This window comes from Bufo gargarizans, chromosome 2 (genome assembly GCF_014858855.1).
Source record: "Bufo gargarizans isolate SCDJY-AF-19 chromosome 2, ASM1485885v1, whole genome shotgun sequence".
Lineage (NCBI taxonomy): Eukaryota > Metazoa > Chordata > Amphibia > Anura > Bufonidae > Bufo > Bufo gargarizans.
The window spans coordinates 29471201-29489525 of NC_058081.1; the positions used below are offsets into that span (position 1 = coordinate 29471201).

Here is an 18325-nt window from a genome sequence, read left to right on the forward strand (position 1 = left end):
TCTTCTGGCCCTTTGTTTACTTGCAATAAAAACAATCTCTGCTGGGAGACTCTGCAGCATGTTGTATGTGTAGGACTACAAGTCCCAGCTGTATAATGACACTGCTAAGGGAGTGAATACAAGTGCTGCCCTGAGTGACATGTCTGCCTGCTGGGAGACTCTGCAGTATGTTGTATGTGTAGGACTACAAGTCCTAGCTGTATAATGACACTGCTAAGGGAGTGAATACAAGTACTGCCCTGAGTGACATGTCTGCCTGCTGGGAGACTCTGCAGCATGTTGTATGTGTAGGACTACAAGTCCCAGCTGTATAATGACACTGCTAAGGGAGTGAATACAAGTGCTGCCCTGAGTGACATGTCTGCCTGCTGGGAGACTCAGCAGCATGTTGTATGTGTAGGACTACAAGTCCTAGCTGTACAATGACACTGCTGATACACACACGATCTTCCCCTACCTGCAATGCTCTGCAGAACTTCTTTGAGCTCCTGTGCCCAGCATTTGCCTCCTCACTGCCTGCAGCTACACAGTAAACACTTCAGCCCTGAGTCTGTGCAGCTGAAGGGGTTAAGAATCCTGGGAGAGAGCAATAAGCAGCAGCCTGCAGTGCAGGGGGGCGTGGCCAGCACAGTGACCTCTCCTGTACAGATCTCAGCTTTGTGCACCAACATTATCAGAGCAGAGCTATTATAACTTGGTAGCGTGTTCTTATCAGTTGGTTTTACGTAAACATCTGTGGATAAATGATTATCTATCATTGTTATATGGGTATCCAAAAAGTGAATTTCCTTCCTCGAGTATTCAAGTGTAAATTTAATATCTGTCAATGGTATTTAAAAATGGAAAAAAATGGAGTAATTGGTCCTATCTCTTTATTATCGATCTGCTATCTCCGGCGGTGCTGTACTACATGCTCATATATAACTGTCCTTGTCTCCCGTCAGATTGCAGCGCAGATTTGTCGCCAGGCAGGTCTAGTAAAGAAATCCAAAGACGTCATGGATTACAGCGAGGATAACTTTGCCATCGTGTTTGCTGCTATGGGGGTGAGTATATAACGATAGAACAGCCTATAAATGGCGTTTACCAGTAATGCGTTCCCGCTGTGGACAGTGTATACCTGTAAGCCGGTCAGTGTTCTCCTGTTCTGACCCTAGCGATCAGCTGTCATTTGTCGGGAATCCTGGCAGTAATCGTTCCGTTTCCCTGCGGAGTCACCGCAGGGGCGATTAAAGGGGTTTTCCAGGATTTTTATACTGATATTTCCTCAGGCGAGGTCATCAGTGTCTGATCGGTGGGTGTCTGACACACGGGACCCCCACCGATCACGTGTTTGGGGCATTGGGGCTCCTGTGAGCGCTGCACGTTGTATAGCGCTGTGCTTGGTATCACCGCTCAGCCCCATTCACTTCAATGGGGCAGAGCTGCGCATAGGTCATGTGACCGATGAACGTGACGTCACATGACCTAGGAAAAGGAGAGAGGGCTGTGGTGCTCACTGGAGTGCCACTGCTTACTCAACCAACTGATCGGCAGGGTTTCCAGGTGTCGGACCCCCACCAATCAGAGAATAGGTCATCAGTATCAATCCCAGAAAACCCCTTTAAGCATTGCATGTTGTTCGTTCATATCAGAGTCGTCTGTGTAATAACAGACGGGACAAGACCTCCAGAAAGATGTCTGTAGCCCCTCTAAACTGTGGCTGAGATGAGGACCCTTCCCAGATAACTGGGGCTTCTCTAATAGGATGTATACAAATGGATTTCTAAACTAGTTCACCCCTTTGAGCCCAAGGGACATTCTCTTGTGTACGACTGGAGCTTGTCCTGGCGTATATGCCGAACATGGGCACAGAGCTTGGCCCCTTCAACCCCTTAGTGACCAATATGCCTTTTCACTGATGTAAACAAAGGAGGGTTTAAGCTAGATAGCTGGCGTTAATGATTTTATGTACCCAAAATAGTGAATTAAAAACTATAATTTGTCCTAAAAAATAACCCCTTATACAGGTACATTGATGAAAAAAAAAAAAAAGTAATAGCTCTTGGAATGCGACTGAAAAATGTGCGTGGTCACTAAGGGGTTAAAAGGTGGATGTGCCAAAATTGAATGGTAACCATCTTTCTTTGGGAGTGTCAGATAGCCAAGCGCCGTACTGTCTCCAGCACACCGTAGAGATGAATGGAGTGGCAGCAGTCACGTGCAAGCTGCCGCTCCATTCATTCTTGTGTTACATGGGGGGTCCCAGAGGTTGGACCTCCACCGATCAGATGGTTATCCTCTAATCTTGTGGCACAACCCCTTTTAGAAGTTTGGTTTCCACTGCCTGATCTATACTTTCCTATTTCTTTAAGGTGAACATGGAGACGGCTAGGTTCTTCAAGTCAGACTTTGAAGAGAACGGGTCCATGGACAATGTGTGTCTCTTCTTGAACTTGGCCAATGACCCCACGTAAGTGCAGATTGCTGTGTTGGGTATGATGAACCTGGCAGTGCCTGCTGTGCCCTCCGTATGTGACTGTTTTGTCCCCCCGCAGCATTGAACGTATCATCACGCCTCGTCTCGCCCTCACCACTGCGGAGTTCCTGGCCTATCAGTGTGAGAAGCACGTTCTGGTCATCCTCACGGACATGAGCTCTTATGCTGAGGCCTTGAGAGAGGTAAGATCCATATAACTTACAGTGCCTGAAGGAAAAGTAGGCAGAATGTCTGCTGCTCGCCCCTGCGTCAGCGGAGAACCTCCACAGGTTTTCTGGATTTTCCCAATTATTGAGGCATTCAGTGCCCTGGCGATTTTGCCTTTTTTTTTTTTTTTTCTTACACTCCCTGCCTTCCTTAAAGGGGTTGTCCGGGTTCAGAGCTGAACCCGGACATACCCTTATTTTCACCCCGGCAGCCCTCCTGAGCCTGGCATCGGAGCATCTCATGCTCCGATGCGCTCCAGTGCCCTGCGCTAGATCGCGCAGGGCACAGGCTCTTGTGTTTTCAATAACACACTGCCGGGCGGTAACTTCCGCCCAGCAGTGTGTTCGGTGACGTCACCGGCTCTGAGGGGCGGGCTTTAGCTCTGCCCTAGCCGTTTTATTGGCTAGGGCAGAGCCAAATCCCGCCCATCAGTGCCGGTGACGTCACCGGGGCTGCCTGTCAGCCCCATAGAGAGCCCCGGTACGTCACCGGAACTCAGAAAAATGCCTTTGCCCTGCGCGATTTAGCGCAGGGCAAAGGAGAGCATCGGAGCATGAACTGCTCCGATGCTCATGTCAGGGGGGCTGCCGGGGTGAAAATGGAGGATGTCCAGGTTCAGCTCTGAACCTGGACAACCCCTTTAAGCTATAACTTTATTTTATGGGCTTTTTTTTTTTCAAAGGGAAGTTGTTCTTTCTAATGTCACCATTTATCATTGCATATGATGTAGTGGGATGCTGCACAAAAATGTTCAAAAGTGGTGGAATTGGGGGGGGGGGGAGGGACGACAAAACAATTCTGCACCATTTCATGGGTTTCATTTTTATGGCGTTCCCTTATCAAGTAAAACTGACCTGTTGCCTTCATTCTCCGGGGCAGCACAATTACTGCCATACCACATAGCTTTTCTTGTGTTTTAATATTTAAAAAATAAAAAAGATTTTTCATTTCATCACCATATTCTGACCCCATAATTTTTTTTATACTTGTCTGGAGTTTTTTTTTTTTTTATACTGTACCATTTTGAAGTATGTTCAACTTAAGAAAATATTACTCAGTTATACTTAAAGGGATTGTCCAGGATTACAAAAACATGGCTGCATTCTTCCAGAAACAGCGCCACTCCTGTCAGTGGGTTGTGTCTGGAATTGCAGCTCAGTTCTGTTGAAGTGTCTTTGATGTTCTGTTCCTGAGACGGTCTTGTAGAAATCTTGTAGAGAACACAATTGGTAAAGCGGTTGACATAAGAAAACATGGCTGTGTTAGGGTACTTTCACACTAGTGGCAGGAGGGATCCGACAGGCTGTTCACCCTGTCGGATCCGTCGTGCCACCGCTCTGTCCCCATTGACTATAATGGGGACGGGGGTGGAGCTCCAGCGCGGCAAGAGGCCGCCGGACTAAAAAGTCGGATAATCAGTACTTTTAGTCCAGTGGCCACTCGCCGTGCTGCGTCGGAGCTCTGTCCCCCGTCCCCATTATAGTCAATGGGGACGGAGCGGCGGCACGACGAGATAGTGGCAGGACGGATCCGACAGGGTGAACAGCCTGTCGGATGCATCCTGCTGCTAGTGTAAAAGTAGCCTTAGGCGAGTGTTCACACTAACGTTAGAGATCTGGCAGGCTTTTCTGGATCTCTGCCTGTCCCCTTTATATGTAATGGGGCTGGCGGGCATTCAGGTAGCATCTGCCAATGTGGACCCAGAGAGCTTGCCTCCCTGATCTTTCGCTAGTTTGAATCTAGCCTTATTGCAATTCAGATCTGTTTGCATCAGTGGAGCTGAACTGTAATACCACACGTAAAACAGACTAGGCATAGCGCAGCATTTTATGTCTAATCTGGTAAAACCCTGTATTTATTTTTATTTTTGGCTGCAGACTACTAGGGGGTCAGGTTTGTTGAGTCTTATTTCCTGTTGCAGACTAGGCACGGGGGAGAGGATTCTGCTGCAGACAGATCCAGTGCAGTAAAGATGAGGGGAGCGTGGCTGAGTTCCTGGGACATATAGAGAGGAGTTATTTCTAGATTTCCCAGTGTAGATGGCCGGAAAGGAGGAATTGCTGGGCTCATTTTCTTTAGTATTTTTTTTTAGCTGTCTTACTAGTCTTTTTTATTTATTTATTTTTTTGCCTATGACTCCTTAACCCCTTCACGACTGCCGCCCCACATGTACGGCGGAATTCGTGACTTTAAAAAAAGGCCATAGCTGCCAGGTTTCTGCCCCTTAGCAGATTCCCAGGATAATGGAGACATCTGAGGTGGGCCAGAACCTCTTCCCTTTGCTGAGATTGGGGAAGCTGTTCCTTGGTGGTAGGCTGGAGCCTCTAGGAGACTACCAGGCCTGTCACAAGTATACCCCAATGTAGGCCTGCAGGTGGCAGCACTGCATTGGACTCTACTGAATTTCCTATCAACTAATGTATGAAATTGCTTTTCCTATATACTAATGTAATTTAATAATTGCACATCCTTGTCCCCTGGGGGGCTGGAAAAAAGATTTAAAAAAAAGAAAACGTAACACTTTCCCCGCATGTAATAGAATGTGACGTCAGGTCTCTAAAGACTGCGCCTGCTCCGTAGCGGAGTAAGCACTATTGCTGCCTAGTACCGGCTGTTTCATACACTAGACACCTGGGGCTAATATCTGTGATCAGTAGTGTAATGCAAGTCACGGACATTTAACCCCTCAGATGCCACGGTCAAATGTGACCACAGCATCTGAAAGGATGCCAAGTATATATCATAAAAAAAAAAACTTAAGCGTGCATTTTTCAGGCAGGAACGCCTGACCCTCTGAGATCAGGAAAGGCATTCCACTGAAGTAAATTAGTCAGTCTGTCCTAAGCTTCTAGGCCTATTACTGGTATATTCCAATTCAGGCCTGCAGGTGGCAGCACTGCATTGGAATATACCGATCTTTGTAAATTGTACTGGATAAAATTACTTAACTCTATAGAAATTGCAATGCTATAATTGCAATTTTGGGGGTTTTAACCCCTTAAGGACACATGACGTATCGGTACGGCATGTTTCCCGAGTCCTTAAGGACACATGACGTACCGGTACGTCATGTGGTGTTCCGATCACTGCCGTGCGGCCGGCTGTGATCGGAACAAGGTGCCTGCTCAAATCATTGAGCAGGCACCTCGGCTAAATGCGCGGGGGGGTCCCGTGACCCCCCCATGTCCGCGATCGCAACAAACCGCAGGTCAATTCAGACCTGCGGTTTGTTGCGCTTTCTGCAGTTTCTGATCGCTGCGGTCCCTGACCGCGGCGATCAGAAACTTTAGTGTGGCGAAAATATATATTTATCACCCCCCCCTGCACCTCTGAATGATTTTAGCCCGGTGGGAGGTGCAGGGGGGGTGTTGCGGGCGGTGGGGGCGGTGCGGGAGGCGGGCGGTGCGGCAGGCGGGATCGCGATCCCCCGCCCGCCTCCTATTGCGTAATCGTTGGTGTACAGTGGGTATACCAGGGTGCCAGCACATTGCTGGCACCCTGGTATAAACGGCTGACATCGGTGATGCGATGTCAGCCGTTTAACCCTTTCCATACAGCGGTCCGTACGGACCGCTGTATGGAAAAAGTTAACAGTAAGAGGGAGCTCCCTCCCTCTCCGATCGGGGGGCTGCAGTGCCTTTGCAGCCCCCCGATGGAGAGGGAGAGAGCCCCCAGACAGCCCCCCCAGAGCCCCGTCCTTACCCTTCCCCGTCTGCGCAGTTCTGACCATAACTGAGCAGACGGGGAAGGTTCCCATGGCAACAGGACGCCTCTCAGGCGTCCTGCTGTCCATGGTGCTGAACAGATCTGTGCTGAAAGCATAGATCTGTTCAGTGTAAGTAAAATATAGTACAGTGCAATATATATTGTACTGTACTGTATTATACAGACATCAGACCCACTGGATCTTCAAGAACCAAGTGGGTCTGGGTCAAAAAAAAAGTGAAAAAAAGGTAAAAATCAAAAAACACATTTATCACTGATTAAAAATTAAAAAATAAAATTCCCTACACATGTTTGGTATCGCCGCGTCCGTAACGACCTGATCTATAAAACGGTCATGTTACTTTACCCGAACGGTGAACGCCATAAAAATAAAAAATAAAAAACTATGATGAAATTGAAATTTTGTCCACCTTACTTCCCAAAAAAAGGTAATAAAAGTGATCAAAAAAGTCGCATGTACGCCAAAATTGTAACAATCAAACCGTCATCTCATCCCGCAAAAAATGAGACCCTACTTAAGATAATCGCCCAAAAACTGAAAAAACTATGGCTCTTAGACTATGGAAACACTAAAACATCATTTTTTTTGTTTCAAAAATGAAATCATTGTGTAAAACTTACATAAATAAAAAAAAAGTATACATATTAGGTATCGCCGCGTCCGTATCGACCGGCTCTATAAAAATATCACATGACCTAACCCCTCAGGTGACCACCGTAAAAAAATAAAAATAAAAACGGTGTAAAAAAAGCCATTTTTTGTCATCTTACGTCACAAAAAGTGTAATAGCAAGCGATCAAAAAGTCATATGCACCCCAAAATAGTGCCAATCAAACCGTCATCTCATCCCGCAAAAAATGAGACCCTACTTAAGATAATCACCCAAAAACTGAAAAAACAATGGCTCTTAGACTATGGAGACACTAAAACATTTTTTTGTTTTAAAAATGAAATCATTGTGTAAAACGTACATAAATAAAAAAAATTGTATACATATTAGGTATCGCCGCGTCCGTGACAACCTGCTCTATAAAATTACCACATGATCTAACCTGTCAGATGAATGTTGTAAATAAAAAAATAAAAAACGCTGCCAAAAAAGCTATTTCTTGTTACCTTGCCGCACAAAAAGTGTAATATAGAGCAACCAAAAATCATATGTACCCTAAACTAGTACCAACAAAACTGCCACCCTATCCCGTAGTTTCTAAAATGGGGTCACTTTTTTGGAGTTTCTACTCTAGGGGTGCATCAGGGGGGCTTCAAATGGGACATGGTGTAAAAAAAAACAGTCCAGCAAAACCTGCCTTCCAAAAACCGTATGGCATTCCTTTCCTTCTGCGCCCTGCCGTGTGCCCGTACAGCGGTTTACGACCACATATGGGGTGTTTCTGTAAACTACAGAATCAGGGCCATAAATAATGAGTTTTGTTTGGCTGTTAACCCTTGCTTTGTAACTGGAAAAAAAAAAATTAAAATGGAAAATCTGCCAAAAAAGTGAAATTTTGAAATTGTATCTCTATTTTCCATTAAATCTTGTGCAACACCTAAAGGGTTAACAAAGTTTGTAAAATCCGTTTTGAATACCTTGATGGGTGTAGTTTCTTAGATGGGGTCACTTTTATGGAGTTTATAATCTGGGGGTGCATCAGGGGGGCTTCAAATGGGACTTGGTGTCAAAAAACCGGTCCATAAAAATCAGCCCTCCAAAAAACAAACGGCGCACCTTTCCCTCTACGCCCCGCTGTGTGGCCGTACAGTAGTTTACGGCCACATATGGGGTGTTTCTGTAAACAGCAGAGTCAGGGCAATAAAGATACAGTCTTGTTTGGCTGTTAACCCTTGCTTTGTTAGTGGAAAAAATGGGTTAAAATGGAAAATTAGGCAAAAAAATGAAATTCTCAAATTTCATCGCCATTTGCCAATAACTCTTGTGCAACACCTAAAGGGTTAACGACGTATGTAAAATCAGTTTTGAATACCTTGAGGGGTGTAGTTTCTTAGATGGGGTCACTTTTAGGGAGTTTCTCCTCTAGGGGTGCATCAGGGGGCTTCAAATGGGACATGGTGTAAATAAACCAGTCCATAAAAATCAGCCTTCCAAAAACCAAACGGCGCACCTTTCACTCTACGCCCCGCTGTGTGGCCGTACAGTAGTTTACGGCCACATATTGGGTGTTTCTGTAAACGGCAGAGTCAGGGCAATAAAGATACCGTCTTGTTTGGCTGTTAACCCTTGCTTTGTTAGTGGAAAAAATGGGTTAAAATGAAAAATTAGACAAAAAAATAAAATTCTCAAATTTCCTCCCCATTTGCCAATAACTCTTGTGCAACACCTAAAGGGTTAACAACGTATTCAAAATCAGTTTTGAATACCTTGAGGGGTGTAGTTTCTTAGATGGGGTCCTTTTTGGGTGGTTTCTATTATGTAAGCCTCGCAAAGTGACTTGAGACCTGAACTGGTCCCTAAAAATTGAGTTTTTGTAAATTTCTGAAAAATTTCAAGATTTGCTTCTAAACTTCTAAGCCTTATAACATCCCCAAAAAATAAAATATCATTCCCAAAATAATTCAAACATGAAGTAGACATATGGGGAATGTAAAGTCATCCAAATTTTTGGGGGTATTACTATGTATTACAGAAGTAGAGAAACTGGAACTTTGAAATTTGCTAATTTTTCCAAATTTTTGTTAAATTTGGTATTTTTTGGTGCAAAAAAAATAATTTTTTGACTTCATTTTACCAGTGTCATGAAGTACAATATGTGACGAAAAAACAATCTCAGAATGGCCTGGATAAGTCAAAGCGTTTTAAAGTTATCAGCACTTAAAGTGACTCTGGTCAGATTTGCAAAAAATGGCCTGGTCCTTAAGGTGAAATAGGGCTGTGTCCTTAAGGGGTTAAAAAATATATAACAATAAAAAAAATATATGTATCTCATATATATAAAAATAAATCTCTGTCTGGACGACCAAATGACTGGACTGATCTTCACCAAATTTGGCACACAGGTACATCAGGTGTCCGGGAAGGTTTTAGACCGGGTCTCAGCTCTTTAGCACATACCGTTCCTGAGATACAGTATTCCCAAATAATGCCAATATAAGCCTGCAAGTCTTTCTCTTCATATCCCATATCCCAAATGCCATACACACGGTCACATGACCCTTATCAGCCAGTAGAAGCTCGCAGGCCCTTAGTCTCCACGTACAGTTTTACTCCAGGTTTCCATAATAACCCAGTCATTTTTCTTCACTGCTGTAGGTCAGCTTTAAAGGGAACCTGTCATGTGGATATTTGATTATAATCTAACTAATTATATACAATCATTAACTACTAAAAAGTGCCTTAGATGTATTCACTTACTGGTGTGACAGATGGTTACCTCATAATATGCACACAAAGATATCACATGCTAATGAGCTGATTGGAGTCCAGCGTGATGTCATTGAGTCCAGCGTATATTTAATTCAGAGCTATAGCCACTCCCCTGCCCACCTGCTGCTGATTCATATGGGAAATAACTGTCATTCAGCAGCAGGTGGGCAGGGAGAGTCAGGAGCTCATGAATATTCATGACCATCATTATCAGCTGGAGCTTTTCAATACAAGATGCTGGCAGATTGACTGGGTCAATTAAAGAAAGTGACCCGGCATTTTGCTAAGAGAATCACTTATTTATGTTGCCCTTAGTTAGGACACCATAAAACTGGTGACAGGTTCCCTTTAAGCTAGGGCTACAGGACGACAATAAGTGGCATGACACATAGGGCGCAACTACGCTGCTACATGCGTCCATCTTGGATGGATTTTTTGCGACTGTCGTGTCGCAGCATGTTACATGTCGCAGTACGACACCATTGCCTATCATTATAAAAATTGTTGAGACAAAATGTCGCGCGACACATGTCAGTCGTGTAGCCCTAGCAATGAAAGGGCAGGGCACTGTGGTGGTCACTGTTAAAGGGGCAGGGCACTGTGGTGGTCACTGTTAAAGGGGCAGGGCACTGTGGTGGCCACTGTTAAAGGGGCAGGGCACTGTGGTGGCCACTGTTAAAGGGGCAGGGCACTGTGGTGGCCACTGTTAAAGGGGCAGGGCACTGTGGTGGCCACTGTTAAAGGGGCAGGGCACTGTGGTGGCCACTGTTATGGGGGATACTGTCTATCTTTTAACGACACACACAAACATTAAATAAAATAGATGAAATCTACCCGTGCAAAGCCGGGTCCTTCTTCTAGTATATATCCAGAGCTCGGAAACTATAGGCCGGTAAGTTTAACATCGGTCATGGGTAAACTGAAGGTTTTCTGAGAGATGCTATCTTGGAACACCTCAATGGAAATAAGCAAATAACGCCATATCAGCATGGCTTCGTGAGGGATCAGTCATGTCAAACTAATTTAATCAGTTTCTATGAGGAGGTAAGTTCTAGACTTGACCGCGGCGAATCAATGGATGTCGTATATCTGGACTTCTCCAAAGCATTTGACACTATACCACATAAAAGGTTAGTATATAAAATGAGAATGCTCGGACTGGGAGAAAACGTCTGTAAGTGGGTAAGTAACTGGCTCAGTGTTAGAAAACAGAGGGTGGTTATTAACGGTACACACTCAGATTGGGTCACTGTCACTAGTGGGGTACCTCAGGGGTCAGTATTGGGCCCTATTCTCTTCAATATATTTATTAATGATCTTGTAGAAGGCTTGCATAGTAAAATATAAATTTTTGAAGATTACACTAAACTGTGTAAAGTAATTTACACTGATGAGGACAGTATACTACTACAGAGCGATCTGGATAGATTGGAGGCTTGGGCAGATAAGTGGCTGATGAGGTTTAACACTGATAAATGTAAGGTTATACACATGGGAAGGAATAATGCAAGTCACCCGTACATACTTAATGGTAAAACACTCGGTAACACTGACATGGAAAAGGATCTAGGAATTTTAATGAACAGCAAACTAAGCTGCAAAAACCAGTGTCGGGCAGCTGCTGCCAAGGCCAATAAGATAATGGGTTGCATCAAAAGGGGCATAGATGCCCGTGATGAGAACATAGTCCTACCACTTTACAAATCGCTAGTCAGACCACACATGGAGTACTGTGTACAGTTCTGGGCTCCAGTAAACAAGGCAGACATAGCAGAGCTGGAGAGGGTCCAGAGGAGGGCAACTAAAGTAATAACTGGAATGGGTCAACTACAGTACCCTGAAAGATTATCAAAATTAGGGTTATTCACTTAAGAAAAAAGACAACTGAGGGGAGATCTAATTACTATGTATAAATATATCAGGGGTCAGTACAGAGATCTCTCCCATCATCTATTTATCCCCAGGACTGTGACGAGGGGACATCCTCTGCATCTGGAGGACAGAAGGTTTCTACACAAACATAGAAGAGGATTCTTTACAGCAGGGATCAGCAACCTTCGGCACTCCAGCTGTTGTGAAACTACAATTCCCGGCATGCTTCATTCATTTCTAAGAGAGTTCTTAGAAGAGCAGAACAAGTATGCATGCTGGGAGTTGTAGTTTCACAACAGCTGGAGTGCCGGAGGTTGCCTACCCCTGCTTTACGGTAAGAGCAGTGAGACTCTGTAACTCTCTGCCTGAGGAGGTGGTGATGGTGGGTACAATAAAGGAATTCAAGAGGGGCCTGGATGTATTTCTGTAGTGTGATGTTACAGGCTAAAGCTTCTAGAGGGGTCGTTGATCCGGGGAGTTATTCTGATACCTGACTGGAGGTTTTTTTTCTCCTTGAGTGAGGAAAATTGGCTTCTACCTCACTTTTTTTTTTTTTTTTTGCCTTCCGTTGGATCAACTTGCAGGAGAACAGGCCGAACTGGATGGACAAATGCTATGTTACTATTCTCCTTTCCCCAAAATAAAAAATAAATGAAAACAAACATCATGGGTATCACTGCACCTAAAAACACTTACTATTAAAATAGTTTTAAAATGTATCTCATACTGTGAATGGCGTATTGAAACACAAGAAAAACGATATAAATGTGGTATCGCTGTAATTGTACTGACCCAGAGAATGAAGGTAAGAGGTCTGTTTTAATGCATAGGGAACGCCGTAAAAACAAAACCCATAAAACTGGCGAAATAGGATATTTTTTTGGTCCACTTCCACCCATTTGGAACTTCTTTCCTGCTTCTCACTGCATTGCATGCAACAGTAAAGGGTGCCATTAGAAAGTACTAGTCCTGCAACAAACAAGCCCTCCTACAGCTATGTGAACAGAAGTATAAAATAGTTATGGCTCTGGTAAGTCAGGGAATGAAAAACAAACGTGGAAAAAATTGCCCAGGGCTGAAAGGGTTGATATCCTGGAGCACAATGAGGAAAATGTAAACCTTGTTCTGTCCACCAGGTGTCAGCAGCTCGAGAGGAGGTGCCAGGAAGAAGAGGCTTCCCTGGTTACATGTACACTGATTTGGCCACCATTTATGAGCGAGCGGGCAGAGTGGAGGGCAGGAACGGCTCCATCACACAGATTCCTATCCTCACTATGCCCAATGACGGTCAGTGTCTGCCCCAGCATGGACAAGATGGAATTCACCCATGGTTTGAATGGATTGGATGATCTTCTTGATTCTCATTTCTTGCAGACATCACTCATCCCATTCCTGACTTGACGGGATACATCACTGAGGGGCAGATCTATGTAGAAAGGCAGCTACATAACAGACAGGTGGGTGATGGACCTCCGTTGGCTAGTACTAGTAATCCAGGTCATTGCGTAGACCTTGTGACATTAATACACTTGTTCTCCTCAGATCTATCCACCCATTAATGTTCTGCCGTCACTCTCCCGTCTGATGAAATCTGCCATTGGGGAAGGCATGACCAGGAAGGATCATTCAGACGTGTCTAACCAGCTGGTGAGTTCTTCTCTGCTCGATTCCTGTAGGATCTAAGATCTACATCGCCACATAGAGAAGGTGGTCAGGGTCGCATTGCAAGTCACCAGACGTCCAAGCCTGCAGGATTTCTGCTGACTTTTAAACCCACAGCAGCTTGTGGGTCACAACACGACCTCATCTGCTTTCGTGAAATGTCTTACTGCCAAACTCACCAGGTAGCTCGAGCCAGAAGCTACTGATGAGACAGCGATTCCTGCTGGTCAAATGTGCTAATAAATTTGGGCAACCATGCAGAGGTCCTTCCAATGGACTATTGCTTTGCTTTTGCTAATAAACGTAGGTTCCTGAGCAGCACCCTCTTCCCTGTTAAGGTGTCTAGACAGTGGTTACCTTTAAAGGGGTTGGCTCATCTGGGACTTTGACATATCGCTAGCATATGCCATCAAAGTCGGATAGGTGTGGGTCCCGCCTATCTGCAAACCGGGCCCCCCAAAGGTGAAGGGCAGTGTGCTCTCCATTCATTTCTACAGGATTTCCGAAATATGTAGAGCCGGCACATTTGGCTATTTTTAAAAGTAACAAAGCGCACCGCACAGGAGCAGCCACTGTTCCATTCACTTCCATGGAACAGCTGGAAATAGCCGATCCAGCTCTCGGCTATTATCGGCAGTCCCATAGAAACGAATGGAGCACAGCTGCCCATGCGCTCCTGCTCTCCACTCACTTGGGGGGTCCCATTCTGGACGCGCAACTGTCTGACATTGGAATAACCTAGCAATATGTCAATATATATTTAAAGGGGTTGTCTCATCTGAGACAATGGGGGCATATCGCTAGGATATGCCCCCATTGTCTGATAAGTGCGGCTCCCATTGCTATATCGAGAACGTGGTGGATGGATTCCTGGATTCAGATGAAAATAGCTGAGCCAGCACTCACCTATTTTTGGCGGCCCCATAGAACATGGAGTGCGGCTACGCATGCGCAGTTTGCCCTCATAACTTTCCAGGCTCTATTTAGGAGATAGGTGCTGGTCAGAGTGGCAGGACCCGCACCTATCAGACAATGGGGGCATATCCTAGCATATCTTCTGTTCCTTCCTATAGCGGTGCCGAATATAGCCAAGCACTGGCTCGGCTATTTCAGTCAGACCCATAGAAGCTGTGTGCCTCCCTTTCATTTTAATGGGTCTTCCGAAAATAGCCGAGCGGCACGCTTGGTTTTTTTCAGTGCTCCCATTGAAATGAATGGAGGGCGGCCACGCCACCGGGGCATCAGTTGTGATGCTGGATGTCAAATGGTGCCGGACAGAAAACCGCGGCACACTCCGCTCTACCAATCACAAGACGCCAGGTACACGTATATCAGTTATATGCGGCAGCTGCTCTAAAATAGCTGGCCGGACAGAACTGATACATGTGAATCAGGCCTTAGATGGTTCTGGTGTGTATGGTAAATTTTTCTTGTGTACTTTGGCATTCTTCAGTAAAACCCTATGACCATATAGCACACCTGTATGTGCCGCTGACGGCTCTGATTAAACTAATGAATATCGCAATGTCATGTCGGTCTGCATTAGCCAAGGTGCTGCACAGCCGTTTACAATACAGACCAACTAAACAGTTAAACCAGTTTAATTAGAGCCCGCTGGGGCACATACAACCTCATTGCAACCACGACATGACCACACCATACCCGGATAAGCTACCAAACGCTCATGCCACCCTGCATGGTCACATAAGCATTGCCTTACGGTCTTTTTCTTTCCCTCTTCCCTCAGTATGCCTGTTATGCGATTGGCAAAGATGTCCAAGCCATGAAAGCTGTAGTGGGTGAAGAAGCTCTGACATCTGATGATCTTCTGTACTTGGAGTTCCTGCAGAAGTTTGAAAAGAATTTCATTGCCCAAGGTGAGACGCAACGTCAGATTCTTGTGTCAGACACTAGTATTCTCATTAGAAGTGATAGACGTGTGCGTGTTGCTATTACCATGATGTTCATGGTTTGAACACCAGATGGCGCTCTTCCTCCCTATATATTTACCTGCTCTGTTTGCTTCACTGGAAACACAACTTTTCTGTCGCCTCCCGTTAAACTGGTCTATAAATATACGGTCGACATGAACTATACCAAGCAACTTGTCACAAGCGCCGTCTAACAGATACCAACCTATATAGCAGTCATTTAGGATGTGTAAGGTGGCAATCGGCTATGTTTCTCCATATAAACCCACTGACTCGTCTTAAGAGGCTATCCGGGAATTTATATTGATGACCTATACTCAGGATAGGTCATCAATATCAGATTGGCAGGTGTCTGACACCCGGGACCTCTGCCAATCAGCTATTAGAATAGGCCAGTTGCTCCATGAGCACCCCAGCCTCTTCATAGGCCATGTGACGTCGCCGTACATCGGTCACGTGGCCTAGTTGCGGCTCGGCCCCATTGAACTGAATAGGGCTGAGCTGTAAGACCAAGCACAGCCACTAAACTATGTACGGCGCAGCCTTTGGTGATCTGCTGGGAGCTCGGTGGCCCCCTGGAACAGCTGATCGGCAGGCGTGCCAGGACTCAGACCCCGCTTATGTGATACTGATGACTCATCTTGAGAATAAGTCGTCATTATCTATTCCTGGATAACCCTTTTAAATGTCATACTTATTGTATAGATCATCACATAGATTGCAATTTACTTGCTATTCAAAACGGATCCAGTGAAGTTACGGCATTTTCTTAGTATGGCACCATCTAGAAGTCACGGGTGCATCTGCTGAGCGCTGGTGGTCACACATGCTCAGTCGCTCTCCCCACAGCCAGGTCTGTACATAGAGATGCCCTGCTGGTCAGGAAGGAGTAGAGCCTCTGCTATGGGGAAGTAAGGGAGGGACTATATTGTCAGCTGCCAGAGGCAGAAGGAGACTGATTCTGTCCAGAGCTTGCCCCAAGGGGATCACATGGAAGCAATAAAATGCTAAAAAAAAAACAGTTTTTTAAACTAGAAAAAAACGCAAACTATTGTAATTCAGCTATTAACAGCCCTAAGATTCCCTTTAAAGCAAAACCCTCTGGCAAAAAGCCTGCAAAACAGCTCTTCTCCAGAAGGAAGAAAACTGCCACCTGTAGGTCACTGCCTTATAAGTCAATGTCCAACCCATGAAAGAGCCTCGAGACGTGACCAGGGATATTAGACCAGAAACGCTGGGTAAATACTACAAGTCTCATCGTGCTGGACGACTAGTTTCCTCCCCTTGTATTTACTTGGTCTGCTCAGTATGTGACAGCTGCAGTGACAATAGCATGTGCCTTAATCTATGGCTTTGACCAAATGTATACATTAAATGTGACCGCAGTGAAAGGGTTAAGTGCCGTTTGGCAGCGGGGTGGCTCCGGGTGGTTCTGAGCAGTCACCCGTTATCACTGCAGATCCCGCTGTTCAGCCCTCCTTTAAATAGCTTGCAAAGGACTGTCACATGGGGGATGTGTATGTGTGTGGGTGGCAGTCAGTTACCTTAGCAACTAGTGGCTTGTTAAGGGATAATAGCAGCTTTCGGTACACATGGATTGGGAGCAGTAAGGGCACCGGGGGGGTCTGATGTGGCCCAGTATTAACTCCAGATATTCCAGGTAAGAGCATAGGTTTGTTGCCTGCTTTTATTTTTTATTTTTTATTATTATTTTTTTTTACGAAATTGACTGCAATTCTTACAAGCGACCACATGGCGGCAGTACATAATACCATGTCGTGCATCTATTGATGAGGCCGTCTGATTGCCTATAAGTGACCTGTTTCTCCCATGATGCATCCTAACAGCGTTCTCCTCCCTTCAGGTCCGTATGATAACCGCACAGTGTTCGAGACATTGGACATCGGCTGGCAGCTGCTTCGAATCTTCCCCAAGGAGATGCTCAAGAGAATCCCAGCAAGCACCCTGGCCGAGTTCTACCCTCGAGACTCCTCAGCCAAGCACTGAGCTCCTCCATTCCTCATCTCCACTCCCCTTGGCCAGGGGGGACCACTCGGAAGGGGCAGGGCAGAAATTTCCATCATTGTGTCTGTATAAAGGAAAGAGTCACCAAACCTGATTATATTTTTTTTAATCCCTGGCTTTACCATTTTATGAAGAATTTAGTTGTCCGCCGGCTGCCTAATGTATGTCATGTGAAGTCGCTGCACTGAGCATTCTCATGTTAGACAATCCAGCCCCTAGTGATGACATGCTACACGTGGTAAAGCCACAATCGGGGTCAGACACGCCCGTGGCATGTGTATTGTGCATTAATGTGCACGTGCTTTACCGTGACCTGAGGACCTACATGTGCTGAAAATGTACTAGACAACATGCAGCTGTCGCTCTGAACTACAACTCCCAGCATGTCATGCCATCTATGCTAAGCTAGCAGGAAATACCTCAGCTTTTAGTGGCATCACAGCTGGACAGCCACCTGTTGCCTACCTCTGTATTAGTTTATGCAGGTGCAAGTCTGTCCTGGTCGTTTTTTTTTTTCTTTGGGTTCCTGGTATTACCAGGGGAGATATCTCTGCACCAAACTCCTTCCCCCCCCCCCCAGACATGAATTAATTTATATTCTCTTTTTAAAGCCAGCCCTCTTCTCTGCAGGTTGAAGCGGCATATTTGATGTTTCTTAGTATTGGTGCAGTAGTTTGCTCTGTGGTCCATTCCTTCTGTAACCGGTGTACACATTTGTTAAAGAGCATTATATCTGAATAAATATTAATGTAAAGTAAGAAATCTCACGTGCGTCTTTCTTTGTGTCTTGCTGACTGTCTGACCCTGCATGCCTTGCTGGCCATTCATGCTCCTGCCATTCTCCCGCCTGCTCCCACTTATTTTATTTTTTAATGGTTTTTGCATCTGGCGAGAGTGACCTGTTAGCGCTCCATAGCTCCGCTGGGTCCTGCCATGCCCCCTCCTGCGCGCCTTGCTGGCCATTTGTGCTCCTGCGCGCCTTGCTGGCCATTTGTGCTCCTGCGCGCCTTGCTGGCCATTTGTGCTCCTGCGCGCCTTGCTGG

At 45.5% G+C, this 18325-nt stretch overlaps 1 protein-coding gene across 1 annotated transcript in view; it reads left to right on the forward strand.

Annotated features, from left to right (window-relative positions):
* Positions 1 to 18040, forward strand: part of ATP6V1B2 (ATPase H+ transporting V1 subunit B2) — a 56681-nt gene extending 38641 nt beyond the window's left edge. The window contains exons 7-14 of the mRNA XM_044278738.1: positions 945 to 1046; positions 2355 to 2452; positions 2538 to 2661; positions 12801 to 12951; positions 13039 to 13121; positions 13207 to 13311; positions 15074 to 15203; positions 17122 to 18040. Of these exons, the coding sequence (XP_044134673.1) occupies positions 945 to 1046; positions 2355 to 2452; positions 2538 to 2661; positions 12801 to 12951; positions 13039 to 13121; positions 13207 to 13311; positions 15074 to 15203; positions 17122 to 17264 (936 nt within the window). The 3' untranslated portion in view covers positions 17265 to 18040. The remainder of the gene's footprint in view (positions 1 to 944; positions 1047 to 2354; positions 2453 to 2537; positions 2662 to 12800; positions 12952 to 13038; positions 13122 to 13206; positions 13312 to 15073; positions 15204 to 17121) is intronic.
* Positions 18041 to 18325: the final 285 nt, after the last annotated feature.